The sequence below is a fragment of the Phyllostomus hastatus genome, unplaced genomic scaffold, assembly GCF_019186645.2.
Source record: "Phyllostomus hastatus isolate PE091 unplaced genomic scaffold, TTU_PhHast_1.1 phas_scaffold_93, whole genome shotgun sequence".
Taxonomy (NCBI): domain Eukaryota; kingdom Metazoa; phylum Chordata; class Mammalia; order Chiroptera; family Phyllostomidae; genus Phyllostomus; species Phyllostomus hastatus.
Genome location: NW_025334042.1, coordinates 44,833,196 through 44,858,616, shown reverse-complemented (window position 1 = coordinate 44,858,616; position 25,421 = coordinate 44,833,196). Strand labels below are relative to the sequence as shown.

At 43.0% G+C, this 25,421-nt stretch overlaps 1 protein-coding gene across 1 annotated transcript in view; it reads right to left on the bottom strand.

Annotated features, from left to right (window-relative positions):
* Positions 1 to 319: 319 nt before the first annotated feature.
* GRIN2B (glutamate ionotropic receptor NMDA type subunit 2B) overlaps positions 320 to 25,421 on the bottom strand; it is a 397,603-nt gene continuing 372,501 nt past the window's right edge. The window contains exons 10-13 of the mRNA XM_045830156.1: positions 11,004 to 11,164; positions 9,597 to 9,784; positions 6,815 to 7,053; positions 320 to 4,481 (exon numbers count right to left, since the gene is read on the bottom strand). Coding sequence (XP_045686112.1) covers positions 2,625 to 4,481; positions 6,815 to 7,053; positions 9,597 to 9,784; positions 11,004 to 11,164 — 2,445 coding nt within the window. The 3' untranslated portion in view covers positions 320 to 2,624. The remainder of the gene's footprint in view (positions 4,482 to 6,814; positions 7,054 to 9,596; positions 9,785 to 11,003; positions 11,165 to 25,421) is intronic.

Below are 25,421 nucleotides of genomic sequence, written 5' to 3'. Positions count from 1 at the left end.
CTGATGAGCATGAACACTTCTCACAGACTAGTAAGAACAGTGAGGTGGGGGAGCATAAACACAGATCACTTGCCCTGGCTTTTTCACAACAGTGGCCTCCATTCACATTCACTTTTTTCCAGACACCCTGAAGCAAAAGCCATACAAAACAATCTCCCCAATGGAAAATGAAAACCCATTAACAGGACACTTTCCCCACTTCATTCCCATCCCCACCCCACTCCCTCCAGCCCAACACCCTGAATACTCACAAGAGAACACTTTATCTATACAAAATTAATTAGAAAACAAAATATTTACATGTGAAATAAACACCATCTTGATTTCTGTCAACAGCGGAGACTGACAGAGCCCCCTTTGTTCTAGATTGCTGTTCGCTAGGTTAGTTGGTTTGGTTTTTTTTATTTGAAAGGGGTGAGGTAAGAGGAAGAGTGAGGGGAGGAGCCCCTGACTTTGGACAGAGTCAGGGTGAAGCAATGTTTATATGGCCCTTCTCCTTCTTCCTCCTGGAGACGACTCACACCCTGTGTCCTCTCTCTCAAAGTCTTTCCTTGAATCTAAAGTAAAGCACTCCATGCTCCTCTCTCCAAGTTTGTGAGAGGTTCAGCCCCTTGCCCCCAGGCTTGTCTTAGAAAGAAAACAAAGCTTTACAAGGCCTTCCGTTGGCTTTAAAATGAAAGATACTGAGGTAAAAATCAAGGAGGAGGGTGGGGAGAGCAGTCAAGGGCAGGGAATGAGGAAGGGTAGAGAGTCAGGGCAAACAGAAGGCAGAGAGCAGCCCTGGAGGGTGTGTGACTTGAAGAGACATGGCAGCTTCCTTCCAGAGGAGGATGAGCACCTTTCTGGTTTATGTGTCCTGTGTGCAACATGGAGATCCTGTGGTCAAGCTTCCAAACAGACCCGGGGCTCTCTGGCTGCCACCTGTGTAAGGGGAGGATGGCAGGACAGCGGAACTGGCCCATACAACACCCCTACCCCAAGTTTCAGGACTGGCAGTGACAAATATTCACTTCCTTTCTCAAGTTTCCAACTTTTAGTGAAAGAGGCATCATATCTGCCAGTACCCTCATTCCTGGAGTTTTTCCATACATACTTTATTCTTGACTGGTGCACTCTAGGAGGGAAAGGAGATGCTGCAGGAAGGTGGAAGGGTTTCTACCGAGAGTGTTCACACTGGCTCAATGTCACGTTCTCAGGGAGACAGACCAGTGGGGTAGCAGGGGTGCCCTCCCATTTCCCCTCCCTACTTCCAAATCTCTTCCCTTCCCTCCATGTCTCAGAGCTGTACTCAGGAGCAAGCTCATTCCTCTTACCTGTCTGTTCCCTGGGTGGTTGTGATTGATTCTGGGGGAACAAGCCTGCTCTCCTAGCTCCAGGTTAAGTAAGAAGGGATCAAAGCATTGAAAACATCCCCCTCTCTCACTTACCCTACCACAAACTGCGCCCCTGTTTTTCAAAGCCACTCAGCTCCTCCCCAAACCTTGACCAGTTGAGGGTCTAAAGCTCAAGAGAGCTTTATAGAGACTTTTGCTCTCAGGTGTAGGCAAAAGAATCATGGCTACTTCTATTTCCCTTTAGCCTTCCTGGAAAGTTCTTGGCCAAAATCAGTTGAAAGTTTTGGTAGCTGGAGACATTACTTTTATACCTTGCTCTTGCAGGATTGCTTACCACCTTTCTGTCTAGACCACAGAATCTTCTCTGTCAAGAATTTCCATTCTTCTCATTCAGGAAGGGTGAAGGGATGAGACAGCCACAATTTTAGGTAACACATGACCATCTCTGTTTGTATATAAGCCAAAAAAAAGCAGATTGCTGAGGGATATTGAAAGTAACATATGTCAGGATTGCTTTCTCTACATTTGTAGGCTACTGCCTACACACATGTATCGATTACATGTGTGCAAGTGTATTTGGACACACATACACATGCAGTCCATCCTCTCTTGCCTCTAAGGCACCATGAAAGACTGCTATGGTGTACTTTTCATCATCCACCAATGACCTTTCGTTCACCACTAATGAGTCCCATGGAATAGAAGCAAGCATTTTTTGGCTTATATACTAACACACATGGCTTCCCCCACCTCTGCTTGGCACATGATCCCTAAACAGATGCCATCAAAGCACCAAGAATTTAGCAAAAGCCTCTCTTCATTCACAGGCAAGTATGCTGCATGGTCTTATCTGAATGCTTTGCTGTCTCACCTAAACATAAAGATCATTTTGGGAACAGCTACCCTGTGCTCACGTGGTCTCCTTTTGCTTCTCCTTGCTTCACTCAAAGTGGGTGACAGAGTCCTTCCACGCTAGGAGAAGGCTCACAGGCAGCCACTTCCTTTCTCCACTTTGGCTTCCCATGCTGAGCGGGCCCACTGCATCCTCTCGTGGGAACAGGAATGACACAGATGGGGGAAGGAGGAGCGAACTGGAAAGGGAGGCGAGATAATGCTGGTCACCAGGGATGCCCTTTGAAACAATCAGAACTCCAGGATCCCATAAATAAATTAAAACAACAAGAAAGGAGCAAATGGGAACCAAGTTCACCCCCGTCACCCTCCGTGACATGCGCACCACACGCCCACAGCCCTACCCTCCCATACCCACCTTAACCTCTCTTCCCTCACTCAGACATCAGACTCGATACTAGAAAGTTTCTCATAAACATGACCATTGCTGGAGCCATTGAAAGCCCTGGGGTTTTTGTTGTTAGGCACACAGGGGTTGGACTGGTTCCCTATACAGATGTCTTTCTGGAAACGGCCTGGCACAGCCCCATGAAGGGCCGAGACCACTGGCTTGTTGGTGACAAGGGCACGGAAGTCCGGCCTGGCTTTCGGCGCCCCTGCCACCGAGGGCTGCCTGAAGAAGTAGGATTTGCTGCCATGGAGCAAGCACTGGTCGTCCCCAAAAGTGGGGATGAAAGGGTTTTGCGTGACCCGGTCAGGGTAGAGCGACTTGCTGAGCATGTAGCCGCTGCCGGGGTTGTTGTGGTGGTGGTGTCCGGCAGTGGGCACTGAGGACTTGTTGTTGGCAAAGGTGCTCTCACCAGCTGGCATCTCAAACATGTGGGCGTAGGGACTCCCATCCACGAACCGGCCCTTGTCTTTCAGGCTCACGCTGCGCGGGGCCAAGGCGGCTTCTTCCTTCTGCAGGTCCACGAAGGTATCGTAGGAGTGCTGCCGGCGGAGCTTGTTCCGGTTCTTCTTCTGGGCCTTGGAGTTGGTTGGGCTCTGGGGATACTTGGTGGTGGAGGCGTTTGACGTCACCGCCAAGGGGGCAGTCGGCTGGTCCAGCTCCTGCAGGGAGTTGTCCTCGCTGATGTCGTACAGGTTCCCTGCTTTCTTGCAGGCCTCGCACCGGATGCACGCCTGCCGACCCGAGTTCTGCCCTGCCACCGTCGAGGAGTAGTTGTGCAGCTTTGAGGGGCAGCTTCGGCAGAAGTTGCCCCCGGAGCGGTCGTCCCACTCCACGTTGGTCAGGTTCTTCTCCCAAGGCGCCGGGACCCCACTGACCACACCATGCTTGTCACCCGTCGCGTGTTTGAGGTGAGACCTGTTGGTACAGGGCCCCCCTCCACTGACGGAGTCTCGCTTAAAGTCTTCGCTCCGCTCCTTGTAGATGTCGGTCAGGTCCACGTGCTCCCACTGCGGCGAGTTCTCCTTCGTGCGGAACTGGTCCAGGTAGAAGTCCCGTAGCCCTTCTTTGTCCCTGAAGTAGCGCTTGTGGTCCGGGGAGCGGGGCGGCCGGCGACGGTAGGCCAGCTCGATCTCGTCGAACTCCCGCCGGGACTTGGCCGAGGCCGGCCGCTTCTTCAGGCTGTCCTTGTATTGCTGCTTGCGCCTCTTGGCGGCGTTGCCCTCAATGTTCCCGTAGGTGACGGTGTGGGTGGAGATGTCGGACACGTCTGAGCGGATCAAGTCGTCGTGGCCACTGTAGCGGTCACTCTTGAAGGAGAACTTGCCGTACAGGTCACTGAGCTGGCTGTGTTTGGAGGACGGGAGGCCAATGTCCAGCGGCTTCTTGCTCATGGACCTCGGCTGGGTGGTGAAGGGTGGGTTGTCACAGTCGTAGAGCCCGTCGATGGAGCTGGTGCTGCCGATGCTGTGGGGCCGGTGGTGGTGGTGATAGTGATCTTGGTACACGTTGCTGTCCTTCAGCTGCAGGTTACCGAAAGTCCTCTCCACCTCGCTGATGTAGTCGCTGAAGAGGTTCTCCTCGCAGGGAGGGTTGTTGTAGGATTTGCAGTCGGAATGCGTAAAGCTGCGGCGGTGCTCGGAGATGTCGTAGACGGAGGACTCGCGGCGGATGAAGTCCAGGGCGCTCTGCGGAGAGCCGTTCACCCCGGACAGGTTCGCCATGTTCTTGGCTGTGCGGAGCAGGCGCAGGATGTTGGAGTGGGTGTTGTTCATGGTCGCAGTGGGGGAGTTCATCACCGATTGACGCTCCTCAATGGCCACGCCATGGATGCAGCTGTAGATGCCCTGAAGGACAGGATGGGGCGGATTAGGTCGCCAGTGAGGCTAAGAGGTGACTGTAAATCCCCGTGCCCCCACTACTAATTGTCTATCTGATAATGAGAAAAGTCAGGGAGAAGATGAAAGACAGTGTAATATACTCACAAAAAGGTGTGGCTAGAAGCTTGCATGATTTATTCCCTTGCATTTAGAAGTCTCATACCAAGAGCTAAGGTCATGCCTGGCTATCTGAGAGGAGGCATGACTATACCAAGTGACTTGAGTAAATAGGATAAAATTCCAAGACATGACATGACATTGTTGCCTTGACTCCCTCACTGAATCACACTGATTTCCCTTTCTATGCCCAGGTTTTCCCATCTTAAAGATGATGCCATGGTACCAGCATCAGCCAATAGCAAAAATATTGTCAGCCTCCTGGAAATCAGCAGCAATGCTCCACAGATGTGGAGACTGTTCTGCCCTGGCTGGCCGCTCTTGGTTGGCAGTAAAGCACAGGGGAGCTCAGTGGCTCACAATTGCCACTCTTTTCCAGCTCTGACAAATTCTGAGCAGCTTTTAGAATTTTGATCATCAAATAACAGCTGAGCAATTCTCTTCTTGAGCCAAGCATGAACCAAACTCACAAAGAGAATTAGGAAGCCCTAGGGTCAAAGATGAATTTTTCTCCTGCTGTGCCCCACACCGTAGGAGGGAAGAATTGGGACAGATATCTAGTGCTAATAGGAATAAATAATTTCCTTCTTGAATTCTCTCTAGCTCCTGGTTTTCTTCTTACATCTTCTCACTCAATCTTATCATGAATAATTAATCTCTTAGCAAATTAGTAATGATGGAAAACTCCCCGTGTACAGGGCCTTAAAGAACAGCACCCAGGAGAGGGAATGGGTTGGGTTTGGGTTGAAAGTCAAGCCAACCTCCTGCTAGTGTCTTGCTCCCTGCCTTCAAAAGTGGACAAATTTGGAACTTTTCTCCCTGGCATGGGAAAGTATTTGAAGAGGAGGTTGTTTGAATTGTGCCTTGAAAAGAAAAGGATTAATGTGAAAAGGGAAGTTGTCCCTGGATGGGGATGAGAGGAGATAAGGTTAGGAGGGAGAATGGCAGCTAAATAGTGTAGAAGAAAGGGTTAGATGAGCTGAGCCTCACTGTCCCAGAGGACAGTGGCAAGGTAGCCTTTCAAGCTAGGGTTACGCTATTTTCTTTCTCAGGTCTCCTTTCCAGCCCTTCTTAATTATGGCCAGGAGAAAATGCCAAGCATTGTTCCTGGACAGAGGTGCGGATTAAATAGAAGGGCTATGAATGGGATTTCTATTACAGGTCACCAGCGCCCATTGTTTCTGGCATCACCCTACCTAGGACCTTAGGGAAGGGCCACACAAAGAAACAACATGACTTGGGGACCACAGATTCCATCCTCCTGCTCCCAGGTTACTGAATAGCCTGAATCAACTAACAGCTGGAGAGGAAATTGTTCTCTATCATCAAAATACTACAGGAAAATGATCAAAAGATGCAACAATTCAATGAAAAATCCATTTTCTTATGTAACTCCATTTGAGCCAAAGTTGGTCATATCTGAAATCCAGATCTCTATTCTAAATGGACTTTTGAGTTCACCTCTCATGAATGAGTCCCATAACCTCATTAACAAAATAAAAAGAATCCCTCATCCTCTTTTTTTTTTATTCTTCTCCGTGACCTTCTGTTCATATTTAAAACTGTCCTAAATCCTCAGTTTGGACTAGAAATGTAGAAGAAGCCTAAATAAAGAACAACTTCAGAGTTATACTTTGCTCCAATTAAGGAAGTTTCTGGAATGTAAATTTCTTATGGGCCAGGACTTATTTCTGAAAGTTCTGTTAAGTTCTTTAACTCACCATAACTCATGCATGGTTAAAACATAGAGGGGAACAATGAAACAATAATTACCTTTGTGGTTAGAGTAAGAGAAGACACATTACATTTCTCTATTTAAATAGAAATACAGTTTTTTAAAAAAAGGATGAAATGATTATTATAGTCTATAAGAACTAACTAATGGTGATGAAAGGCACTTGTTACAAGGCCAAATTTTTTATTTTGATAGATTTGCCAGTTCTTATTGATAATCAAATGCCCAAACCCCACATAGAAAGCCATTTCTTGAAGGGAAAAAGTAGCATCACCTGTTTTTTGAGCCACTTGAAATTAAATCATGCAACTCTATGGGGAAACATGATGTAGTTTCTTGCTTTAGCAGCCCAGGCTGGAGTTAGTGCCCTCCTGGGTCTCTTCCTATCGCACAGTACTGGACTAAGTTGCCTTTTACAGGCTCCAGGCACCTAAATCAGCCTACTTACTCTGCTGATAGAGAAGACCATGCCAGGCTTGCCAGAACAGACACCCATAAAGCAATGCCGGAATTGCCAATAGAAAAGGTGTTCACAGATGAAGGTGATGAGGCTGAGAGCCATGGCTGCCCCCAACATGTAGAAGACACCTGCCATGTTATCAATGTCCAGCTGGCTGCTCATGACCTCATTCTTCTCATTGTGGCAAATGCCAGTGAGCCAGAGAGCTTCCAACTCCTCCATCTCCCCTGGAAATGGGGCAAAGAATAGATGAAGAGACGACAGAGCAGAGGAGTAAAGACAAGGGGAAGGAGGGGTGTTGGGGAAGAGAGAGAAAAACAGGAAAGAGAAGGAGACAGGGAGATATACAGAAAGAAAATTAATAGAGAAAGTTAACAGTAATTTTGTTAATAACATCATGTATATTCTTTAATATATTCAACAAGTATTTATTGAGAACTTGATGATGGTACTGCAGATCATACAAAGATATGAGACATTAACTCTGTTCTCCATTGCCTATCTAGTATAAGTCAGTATATAAATACCCAATATGATAAGCTATAAACAAGTAACGAGAGTTCAAATTAATGAGAGTAACTTCATGGGTGGGATGGCCGGTAGGCATTCATGAGAGCGATAAGACTTGGAGGTGGACGTGGTGAATGGGTGAATTTTAATTTATATTGTATGAAAAGGCACTCCAGGCAGCAGAAATATCATGATCAATGGGAGGAAGGTTGGAAAACAGAAGGCTTATTTAGGCAAAGGCATGCAGATCAGTTCAAAGAGAACACAAATAGGCAAAAGAGGCTGAATAGAAAAGCGTTGCTGAGGGCTTGAGTTTCAGACTAAGCACTCTGCCCTTCATTTGTAGACAGTGAAAAATAACACCATCAAACAAGAGATTCAGAAAACTGCTCTTAAAAAAACTGCTTTTTAAAAAAAACCCAAAACCCACTGGGTGAAGGTAGGAGAGAAAACAATCAGCAGAGAGATTCACTGATTCCCTAGGGACCCTCAGACTCACTGGTCTTTTCTTGCAGAGGAAACTATAAACATGGAGAGTAAAGGGGAGTAAGCCTGACTTAAATGTGACCACGAATTCAAGCCTGCCTCCTTTTAACACTGCTTAAGTGAGCTTTGATGAACTCAATTCATGTCAGGTTTCAACAACTTTTATCCACTTCACTGGCTACTAGGACTTAGAAAGGTAGAAAACCTAGAGAAAGGGACATGAAAGAAACCACATGCCCTTGAATGCATCTAATTCTAGATGAGCAAAATTATGAAAATTTCATGAAGAATTTTGCATGTTCCAATAGTTTTGGTTTGGTTAAAAATTTGAACTTTGCATAATCTGGCTAGAGCACTGGTCACTTACACGAATCATCTCTGCTTTGTTCTTCCTCAGAGATAGGCTCTGTTATTGCCTCCAAGTGACAGCTACACTAAAAATCACAGAAGCCCTTGCACCAAAATGTCTGGTTAATACTCTAGCTGTAACCCCTCTTCTTTCCAATGCTAATCAAATCACTTGTTATTCATTTCTTTGATCAAACTATGATTTTCCAAACTAATGGAGCAACCAACTTCCCCTGGGGTCTGAAAAATCCAGCTGTGCTCTTCTCCTTCTTATCTCATCCATAACAGCAAGATTCTGCAGATGTAATTTAGAGAACTGCTTGAATGACGGCCTGTGGGGCCAAGTAGAGTCAAGCTCTACCACCATAACTGGGTTAGCTTATGTGGGGCTAACAGGAGGAGGAGATACTTTGGGCAATAAAGTGAAAAGGGATGCAGAAGACGTGCTATAATGACATAGGAGATGAGCTTTTCTCAAAGTCAGTTGGCTGCTCAGTCTGCTGCCAGAATGGCACTGGGGAATACCTTATGGTGTCTGCCTCCTATCACTTCCAGCTAAAAGAGCAAGATGGGAGAGAGGGGAGAATGAGTACATGGCCACAAGCTGATTTCTCTGCTCTTTCTCTGGGCACATGAAAAGCAGAGATCTTTCCAAAGTGCCATCCGCTTTGGCCCCATGTGAGATGATTGTTTGGAACATCTAATATCAGCCTATCTTACTCCCTAAAGGATTGAGCACAGCCTGCAACAATTCCAAAACATACTTCCTTAATCAATTACTTTAATCTTCGATCCCACCTTGTACCCTGTTATGGGTTGAACTGTGTCCCCTAAATTCTTACGTTGAAGTCCTAACCTCCAATACTTTGGAGGGTGAACTTTATTTGGAAATAGGATCATTGCAGATGTAATTAGTTAAGACGAAGTCATTCTGGAATAGAGTGGGCCCCTAATCCAATGTAACTGATGTCCTTAAAAAAGGGGAAAATCAGACACATACAAGTAAAGGAAAAACATGCACATAGGGAGAGACCACCTGAACTCAAAGGCAGAGATGTGATAATGTGTCTACAGCAAAGGAACTCTAAAGATTGCCAGCAACCCACCATAACCTAGGAAGAGGCATTGAACAGATTTTCCACAGCAACCTTCAGAAGAAACCAGTGAACACTCTGATCTTGGACTTCTGGCCTCCAGAACTATAAGACAATACACTTCTGTTGTTTAAGCCACTCAGTTTGTGGTACTTTGGTATGGCAGCCTTAGGAAACTAACACAAACCCCCAGATCTCACAGTATAATGTGACTTGCTTTTCTGGAAATACTGGCAATACAGAGGTTAGAGGAATAGAGAAAGAAGAAGGGCTGATGTTTCGGACTGGCCATCAGAAGAGACCAAGAAGGCACTTTCCCGTTTTTAACTCACCATCTCCGAAGAGTTGCAGGATAGCAAGGTCCACCTGGCGCTTCCACCCAGAATCTTTTTGGATGGCAATGCCATAACCAGTGGAAGCAAAGACCTTCCCACTGCCAATGGTCACCAGCTTGCAGCCTTCATCTCTGCCTGCCATGTAGTTTAGCACTGCTGCATCATAGATGAAGGCATCCAGTTTCCTGTGCAAGAAAGAAGCAAACCAACCAAATCCAGTGGAGGAATTTTAGTATAAAACTATCCATGGGGCCATTAATATGAAGCAGTAGGCTCCAGAAAACTATGGGGAGAATTGGTCCAGAGAAAGGCTCAAGTTGAAACTCAGACAGGATCTAAAGCCTAAATCCCAGGCTATTCTTTGTGTGATTTCAAGTCAAAAGGAGGAGTTGTTTTCCTCCTACTGGGAATGACGAGAGTGTAACTAGGGCCTAAAGCCAACTCATAAGCTGTGTCTGAAAGGGAGAGGAAGTAAAAAGGAATCAATAAAAATAATAACAGAAATAATGAAAAGTAACCATCACAATGATAACAACAAACAGCATGGGTTAGATTTATATAACATTTTTCATTTCTCAGTTCATTACAGTCCAGAGTAGGATAAGTGTAGGTGTGTGTGTGTTCCAATAGAGGGACAACGCTATTTTTGTGGTCAGAAAGGTTTCAGCATTCTGTTGCGCACACAAGGAACAACGAGCGGCTGGGGTGGCAGCGGCACAGGCTTCTGTTAAGAGTGAATGTGTGAAACGAACAAGAGAATGAAACATAAAGAAGTCAGATCTCTCCAATTTTTACACAAATCTAAGGACCTCATTTTATGAAGGGGCAGGAAAAAGTAGGTTTATAGTTGTTTGTGTGGTAAATAATACAATAAAAAATAGATAATACAAGAGTAAACTCTGTGTTTTGCATACTCACAGCTGTAAACTTACTTTTGCCCTCCTCTGTATATTGTGCTTTGCAAGAAGGGAATATGTAGGGAAGTGAGTAAGACTAGGGGTAAGAGCAGGAAGTCATAAATCAATGTATTTCTTTAAATTTATTTTTGTTCAATTACAGTTGTCCCACATTTTTTCCCATTGCTCTTCACTGACCCACTCCTACAGTCAATCCCCAACCCACTGTCCGTGCCTGTGGCCCCTCTATACATATTCCTTGACTTGCCCCTTCCCCTACTTTCCCTCATTATATAAATCAATGTTTAAAACCAACATTTAAGCACATCAGAGGTACAGGAAGAAATTCAGACATAACCATATGGGTGACAGAGAGGTCTTCTGTTACCTTAAATCATTTAATTTAGAAATCCATGAAGACCAAGTGAAATCTTCTTTGCTGTAATTTTGTATGTTTAACAAATACGAGAAACATATCACAGACTCTGAGCTTGAAAGCAGTTCTTACCCTGTTTTCAAGGAGAGCAATGCATCATCCACACCCCTCTGGTTGAACTTCCCCATGTAGGCATGCATTTCTGCGTAGTTATTGCGAATATTCCTCTCTGTGCTGCCATTGGGCACAGTCCCGAAGCGAAAAGGGGGTGAGAAGTCATTAGGTCTCTGGAACTGGAGAGGCAGAAAGGTAGAGAAAGAGAAAGAAAATACTTCAGAAAATGTGAACAGATGTTAAGTTAGCATTAGTGGGTTTATAGTGGAATGGACCCAAATATAGTTCACTGAAGGCATTAGCCCTCGCCCGGGGGCAACAATTGTTATCTAAAAGTGGACTTCAATTCAGCTCAGTTTAATACATATTGTTGAACGCTTTCTTTTTGCCTAACCCTGACTTTAATCTATAATCCATGTGTTCCCTTTGTGCACACCGCACAGTACTAGTGATGATGGAAACATGCTCTTGGCTCAACTGTGGTGCACTGGTCACCTTTATTTCTGAAAACAGTGTAAAAACTGCTTTCATGCCTCCTATTTGGGGGCCTAAATATATTGTCACTGCACTATCAAGGCCACAGGGCCATGATGAGGTGAGCTACATTGTACTCTTAAAAATAATTTGTTGGGTATCAAATATGATTTGCTAAGAAATTTTCTCTTGACCTTCCCTGGTGCATTTAAAGCTCATATTCATCTACATAAGTTGTAGAATAAATTTAAATACCAAACACAGTTTTAATTAGGTTCCTTCCCTTGCCTAAGAACTGAGAGTGGCTCTCTGGTGCCTATCATAATAAAGTGAAATCTCTTGGATTTTCACCCTTATGACATCAGCTTTATTTCTGGCTATTGCCCTGCAATGACTAAGTCTGTGGGTTGCTCCCTGAACACATAATTTGTTCATTTGTATCTTTACAGCTGTCCCTTCAGCACAAACTCACCTTTCTCCCTAGGCCAATTCATGTTCTCGTCTTAAAAGGCAAAGCAATTTCTCAGGAAACTTTCCATGAGCTCTTTCTTCCATTAAGTCTACCCAAAAGTGACCCATCAGTACTTGGTGTTCTTGGTTAAGATCACTGTAATTCATACTACAAATTCAATTATTCTTCAAATGAGCTGGCTAAGTTATGAGAGCTAGTTTCTGATACAGTCACTAAGAATTTAAGCTCTATGCCTGAGACAGACACAGACTGATGACCAGCTCTGCCGCTTACTACTGTGGGACCTTGTGCAAGTGACATGAACTCCCTGTGCTTCATTTCCTCATTTGTAAGAAAGAGACAATAATGTTGAGTTTTCATTATTGTTGGGAGGATTATATAATGTATAAGAAATTCTTCATACAGCACCTGCATATAGTAAGTGCCTAATAAATAGGCTCAATAAGTGTTCCTTTTATTATTTTAATTCATACTTATGTTCTGTACTCCCTAGAAAACTTAATACTCTCCAAGCATCTCATTCTATTATTATAACAATGAACAGACTGAATATGACCAGAGTAGCTCTGTTATGCCTTGGCATAGGAAAAGATGCAGATATTTTTAAAAGTCTTCTTGGTTTCAATACTATACCATGTAATTTGGAGATATATTTGAAAGTCTAACCTGCCAACTCAGGTGTACTCTGAACCTTTGCAGTATCCTGTGCTTAGAGTCGTTCTTCCTCCTTCCCTTGATCTGAGAAGCTCAAGAGCTTCTCAACATATGGGGTTCATGGACAACAACATGGCACAGTACCCAGAACCATAAATGCATCTTGATTGCTCAGAGTTGGCCACAGCCAAAGATAGTCACACAGTGGTATTAGGCAATTTGTAACGCATCAAAGACCACCACTTTCTGACTTCAAAAGCCCCCAGTCAGACTTACCATGGTGCTTTTTTACCACTAGGAATTTTTAATTAATTTGAAAAGGGTTGTGATTTTTAAGTGAATGAATCCACTATAAGAGTCAAAGAATTTTGGGAGTTGGGTGAGCCACTCAAGGTTAACTAGTCCACACTTTTCATTTTACAAATGAAGAAACAGAAGTCCAAAGAAGACAAGTAGTTTGCTAACTGTTGCACTGTGTCTGTGATGGCTAACATTATCAGGGCTCAGTTAGCTTAATTAACAGTATTCCTCGCTGTCTCCAGCAGATAGCAAGTTTAAAGAGAATAGGGATATGCTTTATTGGAAGAGACAGATACTAAAATGCTATGGATATCATTGTCAATTATAACACTTCAGATGTTGGAAAAAAGGTACCTTCCAAGTCAAAAGTAGAACAGATACCATGGCAGGCAGCAATGTAACCAAATAAACTCCCTTTAATCAGTAATTTTTACTTTGCCAGGACAAGACAACCAATGCTTACAATGACTAACATGCTCTAGGGCTCAAAGTATCTTCTCAAATACCAATGAAAGCTGAAATCATGTCCAACACAATTCTAGTATAAATTATTATATTCTAGTTTTTTGAAAATTGGCAATCCAGGTAAGGTATATGGAACACTTTTGGATTAACCAAATGGAATCTAGCACCCAGAGTGCCTCACTTCCTGGTGAAGCTAGATTATGGAAAGGTTCCATACTACTCTTTAGTAACTTTGAATTTTAAGTTATGTTTTGATTTCTAGATGCTGTTTTATAAGCATAAGCCTGAGTAACTAAAAACTAAAGAAGAGATAGAGGACCTCAAATATTCAAGAAAATTTGGAAAAGAACAAAGTTGAAGGACTTATATTACCTGACTTCACAGCTTACTAATTATAATACATGACAGTGTGGCATTAGAATGTAAATAGTGAAGAGATCATTGGAACAGAATAGAGTGCCCACCAACAGACCACACATGTGTTGCAAAGGTAATTCAGTGGAGATAGGACAGTCTTCAACAAATGGTGTTGGAAAAATTAGATACCCACATGCAAAAGAAGAACTTCATTCCACACCTCACAAGATACACAGAAATTAACTCACTGATTGTATACCTAAATATAAATCCTAAAATTATAACATTTTTAGGAGAAAAATCTTTGTAACCTTGAGGTAGACATTGATTTTTTAAATACAACACCAAAAGCACAATCCATACACACAGCACACACTCAACACAAACTGGACTCCATCAAATTAAGACTTTCTCTGAAAAACACAGCATCATGAAAAGACAAGCCAGGGTCTGAGAGAAAATATCTGAAAATAAATTAAAGCAATTTAAAAAACTGAAGAAATTAAATAAAAACATAGCAAGACTCATATAGTTAAAGCACCTTCCATAAAAATCCACCAGAGAAACCAGTCAGCACTGAAGGAAGGAGAAGGCAGTCCTGGGGAAAGCACAGCTCTTTGAGGGAGACAATTTGGATTTGAATTCTAGCTCTGCTCTGATCAGCTGTATGAACATGGGCTAGTTACTTATATGCAAAAAGCCTCATTTTCCTGGAAGTATTATTTTAAATAAATAATAAGATAATATATAGGAAACAACTAACACAATATCTGGCACATCATGAAGGCTCAAAATTATTAACCACTTTTATAAAGATGAAGTTCTAATATCTAAAATTGTCTTATGTTAGGCAATGTTCCTTAAGATTGAAAACTCTCATTCTCTAATTTATTCCTTAAAGTAGGCCAGTCTGGGGACCAACAGGGAGAGAGCACAATTGCCTCAAAATTAACCAAAGCAGAAGCAAAAGTGAGCTTGCCTTTTCCTTTGAAAATTCATGTCCCAGCTTAATGAGGTTTAAATAAAACATAGGTTTATAAAAATAATCTGCTAAATACCCAGATGCTTCCCCAAAATGCCTTATAATAAAACTCGTTTCAAGCCATGAGGCATTGTATGGCATTTCCTTAGCCTGAGGGACAATCAGTGCTCTCGGGGTTCTGAGAACGACAGGAGCTCAGTGCTGTCAAGAACTAGAAGTCCATTTTACAGGGAGAACTCCAAGAAATAATTAAAAAAAAATTAACCCAATACATCAAGGAGACCAGCATTGGATTAAAAAACTCAGTCTAATGTTATAGTGGGGAATTTTATATGGTACTTTTTAATTTAATTTAATTTATTTTTATTTTATTTTATTTTATTTTATTGCATTTATTGGGGTGGCATTGATTAATAAGATTACATAGGTTTCAAGTGCACATTAGTATGAAAACGTGCTCTGTCTATTGCATTGTGTGCCCACCACCCAGAGTCAAATTATCTTCTGGTCCCCTTTACCCTTTCTGCACCCCAACTCCCTTCCCTCTGACCCACAAATACATGAAAAGGTGTTCAACTTCACTAGCTACTAAAGAAATGCAAATGAAAAATACAATGAGATACCACCTCACAGCTGTTAGAATGCTATTATCAACAAGACAAGTAATAACAAGTGTTGGAGAGGCTGTGGGCAAAAAGGAATCCTCATCACTGATGGTGGGAATGTAAACTGGTACAACCACTATGGACAATGGTATAGAATTTCTTCAAAAATATTAAGCATGGACTTACCATATATACCCAGCACCCTTCTTTCGGGTATCTACTGAAAAATTTGAAAACAATTATTTGCGAAGATATATACACCCTATATTCATAGCAGCATTATTCACAGTGGCCAAGACATGAAAACAACCCAAGTGTCCTTCAATAGACGACTGGATAAAGGAGATGTGGTGCATATGTACAATGGAATACTACTCAGCCATGAGAAAGATGAGATACTGCCATTTTCAACAACATGAATGGACCTTGAGAACATTATGCTAAGCAAAATAAACCAGTCAGAAAAAGCTAAGAACCATATGATTTCACTCATATGTGGGATTTAAAACTGAAACTTATATACAGTAGTTCTTATAGTTACTCGTGGCAAATACAGGGCTTCCTTAAACTTGGAGTCCTTTCCCAGAATTACCCGGATTAGGAATATTTTTAAAAAGCAGATTTAGATAGGGAAATAAAAACACAAAAAAGAAGTTACCTTAGGGATCAGTCCCATTTCACAGAAGAGGAAACTGTAGCTCTGAAGAGGCCAAGTAACTTGTTCGAGACCATGTGGTGAAGTAAGAGGACCTGATCCCCAGGAGCGGAGCCTTTCCACTGCAGCCACAAATGCTTGCCCACGAGTCCTACTCCCTACTCATATCAAATGCCACCTCTCGCTCCCCTCTGGATTCCACACATGCTTTCAGCACTTACTGTAAGCACACACTTGCACAAGGGCAAAACAATGTCAGAATGTTAAGAGAACTGCATCTCACTTGACCCTCCTGGAGAGTGGCAGAGAATCAGAAACCAGCCCTCTAGCTGTTCACATCATCATCTCAGTCCCCGATCTTAATGACCTCAGAATGAATTAGTCTTGGCAGCCACGCTAGAATATAGGTGCCAGGAGTAAAGGTCCCTGCCCCTACCCAAAGATGACCAGACTTGAGGGCTTATGGGCTGTTATGGCTGCTGCCTTCTCTCTAGTGAGCCTCTTACGCAGCCTGCTGCAGGGAGAAAGGGAGGAGGGAAGAAGTCAGGGAAGTGGGGATCTGGTGCATTTCATTTTATTTATTAAATAAATATGTAAACTGACTTTCCTATGTATAAGGCATTATTAATTCAACACCTATGTATGTGCTGGGAATAAGTCAAAGTATCTCCTTTAACTGTGATAATTAAGATGCATTAATTTATTTGGCAAATATTTACCAAACATCTATTAGTGCACATGACTGTATCAGGAACTGAGGATACAAGATGAAAAAAGACAGAATCTGTTTTTAAGAAGTTTCCATACCAGAGTGTTTGAGATCTAAGCATTCATTAATTTTTTTTATTCATTTAGTTTTTCATTAATTCATTTGCCTAGTCATTTAGCCTTTAATTCATACAGACATTCAGCAAGTATCTATTGGCATCTGTCATATGTAGATGCTTTCCTGCGTGCTGAGGATGCAATATTACAGAGAATAAGACGCTGCCTTCAAAGAACTCACATTGTAAAAAAGACAGGCAGATAAGCCTGCTTTTTTTTCATTTAAAAATTTTTAATGTAATGGACTGAGGTCAGCCACAAATTTTTTGCCACTCCTCGCATCAAGAGGTAAAGGATAACCCTTCCCTTGATTTTGACCTGGCCTTGGTGACTTGTTTGACCAATACAATATGCAGAAGTAACACCCGGGGACTTCTGAGACTAGGTCATGTGAAGCTTTGCAGTTTTTCTCTGGGCCTCTTGGAACCTCACTCTGAGGAAAGCAGCCCACTCTCTAAGAGGTCCAACAACCCCAAGGCCACCATGCTGGGGGCACCACATGTAGGTGCTTCTGTCTATAGTCCCAGCTGAGCCCGGCCTTCCAGCCCTTCCAGCCCTTCCAGCCCTTCCAGCTAGGGTACCAGACATTAGATAGAGTAAAGCCAATAGCTTTATACTATTCAGTCCAGCCACTAGCTGAATACTGAGTGACCTCAATAGATGCCACATGAAGCCAAAGAATCACTCAGCCAAGTTTTATGCAAATATCTGACCCACAAAATTGCAAAATAAAATGAAATGGTTCTTGCTTTAAGCCACTAAGTGTTGGAATAGTTTGACGTGCAGCAGTAGATAACTGGAGCACAGATGATTTCAAGTAGTGAAAACAAAGTGCTGTGAAGAAATGGGAACTGTTATTATACAGAATAGAGAGTGATTGGTAGAACAAGTTTAGACTCGCTGTCCCGAAAAGGCCTCTCTGAGAAGGTGACATCTGCAGAGAGACCTGAACGATGAGAAGGAACCAGACATGCATGGACCACAGGAATGTGTACTGGACCCAGGGAACAGCAAACAGGAAGGCCTGATGGGGGCCAAGCTCGGGATGGCTAGGGCACAAGGGACAGTGTAATGGGTGCTATGGAGCAGATGCCCGTGGGCCAGTGGCTGCACAGAGAAAAGGGTGCTGTCCTGAGCAGGGCCACAGAGGCTGTAGCATGGGGCTAGGATTTGAAAGAAGAGTTTTCCAGGTAAACAAGAGGAGCAAGGACGTTTCTTGAAGGAGAAAACAGCACGTGCAGACAGGACAAGGAGAGAGCCTGGGCATGAGCAGAAACCACGAGAGCTTGTCACTGCAAGAGCCTAAGGAGGCTGACATGGCTGAAGAGGAAGGCAGGGCCTGGACCACAAAGGGAGTTGAATTCTGTACAAGGAGACTTCTTTGTTCATGCTAAAAGGGATATGAAACAGCAGGACTTCTAGAGCCAAACTTTCTGAGGCTGAATTCCAGCTCTGCTGCTTGATAGCTGTGTGACCTGAAGCAACTCATTTAACTTCTCTGTGCCCCAGTTTCCACATTGGTACAATGGGGGTCGTAATAGTGCCTACTTCATAGAGCTCATAGTTCAACCAGTTACTCTGGGCAAAGTGTTAGCACAGTGCTTGGCCCATGATAAGTACACGATTAGCTATTATTACAGTATTATCATTATCATTATTAATATCATCATCATCATCATCACTATTGTCAGAAGCAACTGAAGAATTCTGGCATTGTCAAAACTGGGTTTTTGTGTTAGAAAGAGCCTGGGGAAAGAGAAGGTTCTGAAAACAAGCAAAAACTCTCCTAAATGTTGATGGCATCCAGGCTTCTGTACTGACCGTCAGGTGCTAAGGAGGTTAATCAGAGTTAGGTCTTGTGAGTGACAGCACAAAAATGGAAGCACTCTCCTACAGTGAAGAGGGCGAGCAGATGCCTTCGTGGGTAGTTGGTTTCTCCAAAAAACAGTTCTTCGCATTCATTTGGAGTTCAATTAGCACATGCGGATCAGGACGAACCAGCACTGTGACCTTGTAGAGATGTGTACTGTATGTCCTGTTTGCTGGGTCCATCCACACGAGACACGGAACTGGGGGTTTTTGTCTTCAAAGCTTGACAATCCAACACATAAATATTTATTCCATTACTCCTGATTTTGCATTTGAATCACAAGGAGAATCAATGCCCAAATGCCACTCAATTCTCTGAGGCACCCAAGAGAAGCAGTGGGAAGGTTTAGGATGCCAGGGCTGCTTTTGGCCTCTGCTACCAATTACGAGGGGTGGCAGAGCATCACAGCTCTGCAGGGACCACTCTCTCCCCTCCCCAACACTCTCCTTTGTCCTTATTATTACTTTCAGTACCCTCTGGTTTCATAGTACTTTTTAATTGTTGGTTCACTATTTTTACGTACAGTTCTATGAATTCTGCTATCTATACATTCATTCATTCCTTCCTTTAAATTGTGATAAAATAAACCTAACATAAATTTACCATTTTAAGTATTTTTAAGTGGACAGTGCCGTGGCATTAAGTACATTCCTGTTGTTGTGCAACCATCCGTGACCTGCCTCTCTCACCTTCCCCAACTGAATCTATGTATGTACTAAGCACTAAATCCCCACTAGCTATGTGAATTGTAACCATGTATAGAATCTTGTAACCATTACCACAATCAGGACACAGAACAATTCCATCAGCCCCCAAACTCCCTTGAGCTACTCCCTTAAAGTCACCTTCTCCTGACCTTTAACCTCTGGCAACCACTGATCTAGTCTCTAACCCCACAGTTTTGTCTTTTCCAGAATGTCATATAAGTGGAATCGTATAGTCTGTGACCTTTTGAGAAAGGTTTTTCTTACTTACAGTGCCTTTGAGATGCCTCCATGCTCTGCATGTGTCTATAGGTCATTCCTTTTTATTGCTGAGGATTCATTGTATGAATGTATCAGTTTATTTGTCCATTTACCCATGGAAGGACATTTAGGGGGTTACTTTCAGTCTGGGGTAAATGTGGACAGAGCAGCTGTAACATTCATGTATCATTTTATGTGTAAACATACATTTTCATTAAGGTAATTCCCAGGAGCGGGAGTGCTGGGTCCTATGTCCCCCACCCCACCCCAAAGTGCATCATGTTTTGTTATTTCACTCTCTCTAGATCTTCTCAATTTTCCTGTGAACAAATAAGTAAGTACAGTAACCACTCGTATTCTGTATGCCACTCAATCTTCCCACAATAATGTCCTACAGCCTAGCTCGGAGGAAGTAGGTTTGTGCACGTGACTTCAGACTCTGAGCAACGTCTGCAGACAGGAGAAGGTGGCTGGAGGAAGTGGCCTCCCCCCTCTCCCAAAACGATCCCTTGTTTGGCCAAAGTGGGAAGAAGGAGATCAGACCAGGATACAAAAAGCGGACTTTTTGAAGGCAGGATCTTCTTCCCTGTTCCATGGCTATAAAGGCTTGGAACAGATGGCTAAAAGGAGGTAGTCTGTGTTTATAGCAAAAGGGCAATTTAATGATAAAACAGTAAGTAAACACATGACTTAAGGGCTCAAAAGATCTAAGCTTAAATCTGAGCTCCACCATTTATTAACTGAGTGACTTAAGAAACTTTGAAACTGAATTTCAACAAGGCTCTAGGAGGAGACATACGGTGCAGCATATCATTACAGAGCCACCATTTTAAAACCCGGGGCCCAGGACAGGCACCCAGGACCCTTCCCATGGAACACCTGGCTGTGGATACAGCAACTGGTTAGAAAGACAGACTCTTCCCTTTCATGAAACTTGTCATTGGTGGTGGAGGTGGGAGGAAAAATGATTATTTTTACATTTAATTATACACTATTCCTAGGAGAGAGTATTGTTCAAATTCACTCAGAGTAGGTGACTGAATTGTGATAATAACATTACAGGATATAGCTAGTAGGTACAGGTATAAAATAAAATTGCCAAAATTGCCAAAATTTACTTAGTTCCCTTCCAGAGCCCCTGGAAAACCTGATAGCATTTTGTTACCACCAAAAGTGAGTTATACAGCAAGCACTGAACACCTTAGTCATTTCTGCTCCTTTTCCCCCTATTGTTAATGTCAGTGCCACGACTGTCCACAGTGGCAAACACACCCAAGTTTGCATGTGAAGAAGCCTGCACTTGGATGTGAGAAGCCTGGTATGTCTTCATAACTCTGGGTGCTGTGCTCCAGGGCAGGGGCCCCTTGCCTCTCTGAGCTTAGGAGGAGCTGGGGTTCCTCTGACAGGCCCCCAAGGGGAGGAAAAGGTAGGGGGATGGAACTTCTTCTTCTCCCATAGCTACCTCTCCTGCTGTGGCCAAAACAAGAGCTTACAGAAAATAAAATACCACTTTTCCTTATAGTAAAGCAATTATTTCTTTTGTATTTTACAAAATTTGGATATATAAGCCTTAATAAATATTTCCTAAAATATTTCATAAAATCAGATAATGGCATTACATCACATGCTAACTAGCTGAGGTTTGGTCCCTGAGCTAGTAGAGCAAGTGGGTTTATTCCTATATTAACTTTACTGTGATATAACCTGTACCCTAAAGTCTTAGATGTGCTGCAAACCTTTATGTCTGGCCATAAAATATCATCATCAACACACATTTAATGTGTATAATCCATGTATAAGTCACTAAGCTCTGAAATGAATATCTAAAATGAAATGAGGCAACAGATATAATCCCTAAGTTATAGTTCAGTTGGAAATAACAGTAATATAATGATGGCAGCAGCTAACACTTCTATGTTAATATGCCACAGATTATGTAAATCATTAATCTTCCCATTAACCCTATGAAGTAGGTATTGTTACCCCTATTTAACAGGCAAGGAAACTGATGCACAGAGAGGTATGTCATTTGAATAAGGTCATACAGCTAGAAACCAGCAGAGCAAGAATTCAAATGCAGGGTCCTCACACTTAACTGTAAAACACATCACAAAATTCTCTATACACAGAACAGATGCTCAATCAACATATGTAGAATAGAAAAACCCTATGACTAAATGAGCATTGTGCCAAGTTTCAAACGAGATGTAAGGCAAGGAAAAGCGATGGAAGTCTAGAGGGAGTGGAGATCATAATGTGAGGGTGGTGATGGGGAGGCTACAGGAAGCAGAGATGGAGCTGACTCCTACAGATTGGTGGAGAATATACAAGCAGAGGTGTGGGCAGGGCACTCAGGGCAAGAGGAATGAATGCCACAAGCTAAAATGCAGAGGGACCCAAGCACCATGTCTTATCTGAAGTTGGAAAGAATGTTCCAACATGAACATTGAACATAGTTGGTGCCCAGAGAGAAGCCACACTGCACAGCATGCTGAATGGTCAGGCTGGGAAAGGACGTGATGTGCACACCACAATACTTAGGTATCGTTATTCTGCTCAAGTATATGGTTTGAAGAACAGAGAGGCTGGAGCAGGGGCATTCACTAGAAATAACAGGATCTGGCCCATTTTCAGGGAGAGTATAAGGGGAGGAGTATATGAAAAAGACATCAAGATGGAAGTCTGGGCAAAATCGAGTTCAGAAGAAGGCAGGGGAGGAAGTGGCAGAGTCGAGCTCATCCATACCACGTCGTCTCCTACTAGTCACTCTCAGTAGCCACAATGGTTCCTAGAACACAGCAGGCAAACTTCTGTCTTAGTCTGCTCTTCTCTCTGCTGGGAAAGCCCCTCACTAACTTCAGGTCAGACTGGATGGTCTTTCTCACTGAGGCTTTCCTGGACCACACAATTTGCAGTTGCATCTCCTCTGCCAACACTCACTCTCTCTCTTCTCTGCTTTATTTTTTTCTGTAGCAGCTAACACCATCTAATGTTGTACATAATTGCCTTTTTAATGTGTTTTCTTTTTCTCAGCTCCTTTAGGATGTAAGTGACATGAAGGACAAACTTTTGTCTGTTTTGATCACTGCTGTCTCTCTAGTGTCAAGAACAGTACTTGGCACTTAGTAGGCTCTCAATATGAATGAATGAATGAATGAATGAATGAATGCTTGAATGAGTTTAATAGCACAAATGTAAATTCATTTACTATATTAAAAATAATTCAGGATACCCTCCTTACTGGTCACTGCACTATCACGCAACACACAGTTGAGCATTAACTGTGCTCAGGTCTGGCATTGTTCCGTCATCCCTGGAGAGTGGGGAGTTAATATGTCTTCAGGCCAACTGGGGACATCTTTCTTGGCACCCTCTCCATTTTCTCTTCAAAAAATATATCAGATCTGAGATCCCAAAAGAGCTTGTCAAATTTAGGACTTGACAAAGCATATGAATATTTCTTTGGCACCAAAAATGTGGCAGAGTTGGAGGTAATTATGATAACATGGAGAAGGAATGAAACAGAGGCTTAAGGACTAAGGCATTTGAGTTTTATCCTTAAGTCATTCTCTGCATTACAGGTGGCCTTGGTTATGCTCCCTCGACCCGCCCTTAGGGTGGGGGGACTGTTAGTTACAAAGACGTGCGGTTGCCATCAACTCCACTCCACTCGGCTCCAGACAGACTTGTGAGACTGCAGGGATGGTTATGGATATTTTATACAAGCTCTGGGTGCCAGCGAGGAGAAATGGTCTTAGAAGATGATTTTAAGTAAAGGGTACAGATGGATTCACCATGGAAACTGGTATTCTAGAACTCTACAACCAGCTCCAACAGCTTATATACAGTTTTGGGGAGAATGCTAAAGGTTACTATGAGGGTTTCCATATGCAAGATGCCCCAATGATTTAGGGGTGCTCCAGTTGTTGGCATGGTAACCCAAGGTTCTTATCACAGTGGCAATATCTTCAGAATTGGAGTAGGACTGCCTAAGATCCATGCCAGGCAGGGCCAAGGGCAACTGAGGGTCCAGCAGGCAAACTCCCCTGGCAATCAATCAGATCAGTCCATCCCATATACTGAGAAACAGAGATGCCGGCATGTGCACATGTGACCTCATTGTCACCCATTTACAGCACAGCAGGACTTCCTGCTGTGGTCAGTGAAGTCAGCCCTGTGTGGGGGCACTCCAGTTTACACAAGGTCACCGCTGGGAGGGAGCCTCCAGGGATCCCACCGTGTGAACTCATCCCCTTCTGGGGTTCACAATGAACCCTCATGGGAGAGGGCTCTGACAAGTCCTTTGGGAGAAAAAAAAACTTATTTTACCTTGACACAGCATTTCCTCAACAAAGTTTACCGTATATTATTTAAAGAATACACATTCTGTCTTTAAGACTGTGAAATAGAGTTTGAAAAAGCTGATTGAACCAAGTGCTCCCTGAAAGGAGCAGGAAACAGAGGCCTGGGCAGTTCACTGGCCATCTGAGAGCAAACAGACATTCTCTGCTCCTGTCCCCTCCATCCGGTCACCACACCCATAGTCAGCGCTCACTAGACCAGGCACTGCACTGGAGTCAATGACAAGGGAAGGCAGACACTTCCACGCCCCAGTCCTTTTGGGATCATGAAAGTCCAATGGACTTAAGCCATCTTTAGCAGGACTCCGACTGCAGTGCTAACACAATGATTGAAAGGTGACTGCCACAAAAGAAGAAGATCAGTAACACTATTAGTGGAGGAATGGAATTTAATTTTTCCACTTGACTGAGGGTTAAGTCTAAAAGCCCCTTTACCTTCAACCCCTCTGTTGAAAATCAGTCTAAACTACACTGTTCACATTCCTCTTCAGGTTCACCCTTCATTCAGACACTCAGTGAGCACCTGCGATGCATCAGGATACTGGGATGTGAACCCTACAAGGTATTTAGCTACAAAAGACCATAGATAGTTTAAAAGGTTGTGTTTATTATCTTCTTACTCTAGGACAATCTTAGAAACTTTTTACTTTTAATCATTCCTTTAGATAAGCTTGTTTTGTTATCATTGGTCTCTTTTTCCCTCTAAAGGTGGAAAGCCGCATTGGGACAGTCATTTCAGGGCTGGCTCCTTCTTGTTCAATTAGTGGTTGGAAAGCAGAAAGTGCTCAGTGAACACCTGGATGATTGTGAAGCTGAGGTCTCCCGTTCAGAGAACAGTGCAGGCTTGGTGCGCGGACACACGTAGGGGCCTGCTGTGCTCTTCTCACACGTGAGTGGGGGGGGCGCTCAGGGGCTTCAAAGATATCAAGGATCTTGCCAATTAAGTCCTGAAATGCCTTTCTAATTTAAGATCTGATAAGCTACAATAGTAATACATTTGGATACCCCATTTACTTAGTATTCTTTTTAAACACCTGCTTGATTTAGAAGATTTAATAGTAGAAACCACAAGCAAATTTTATCTGAAGCTATGAATGTCAAATATTTCTTATCTATATTACCTTCTCTTCTTCTCCGCTCAGCCGTTAGCTGTTTGTCAAATTCAAATGGGTAATAAAGAAAGAAAAGTATTGGCTTATATTATGAATACTGTATGAATTATATAATTGCCTATTCACCCATCCATTTATTTATTCATTATCTAAATGATTCATTAATTCATTCTTTAACAAATATGTGAGCACCTATATTTGCGCACCTATATTTGCCAAACTCTATTATTGTTATTGTGGATACATTAGTAAACAAGGACAAAAATTTTTGTCCCCATGAAGGTTACAGTCTAGCAGGAGAGACAAATAAACATGGTAAATGTGTTAAATATTAGTATG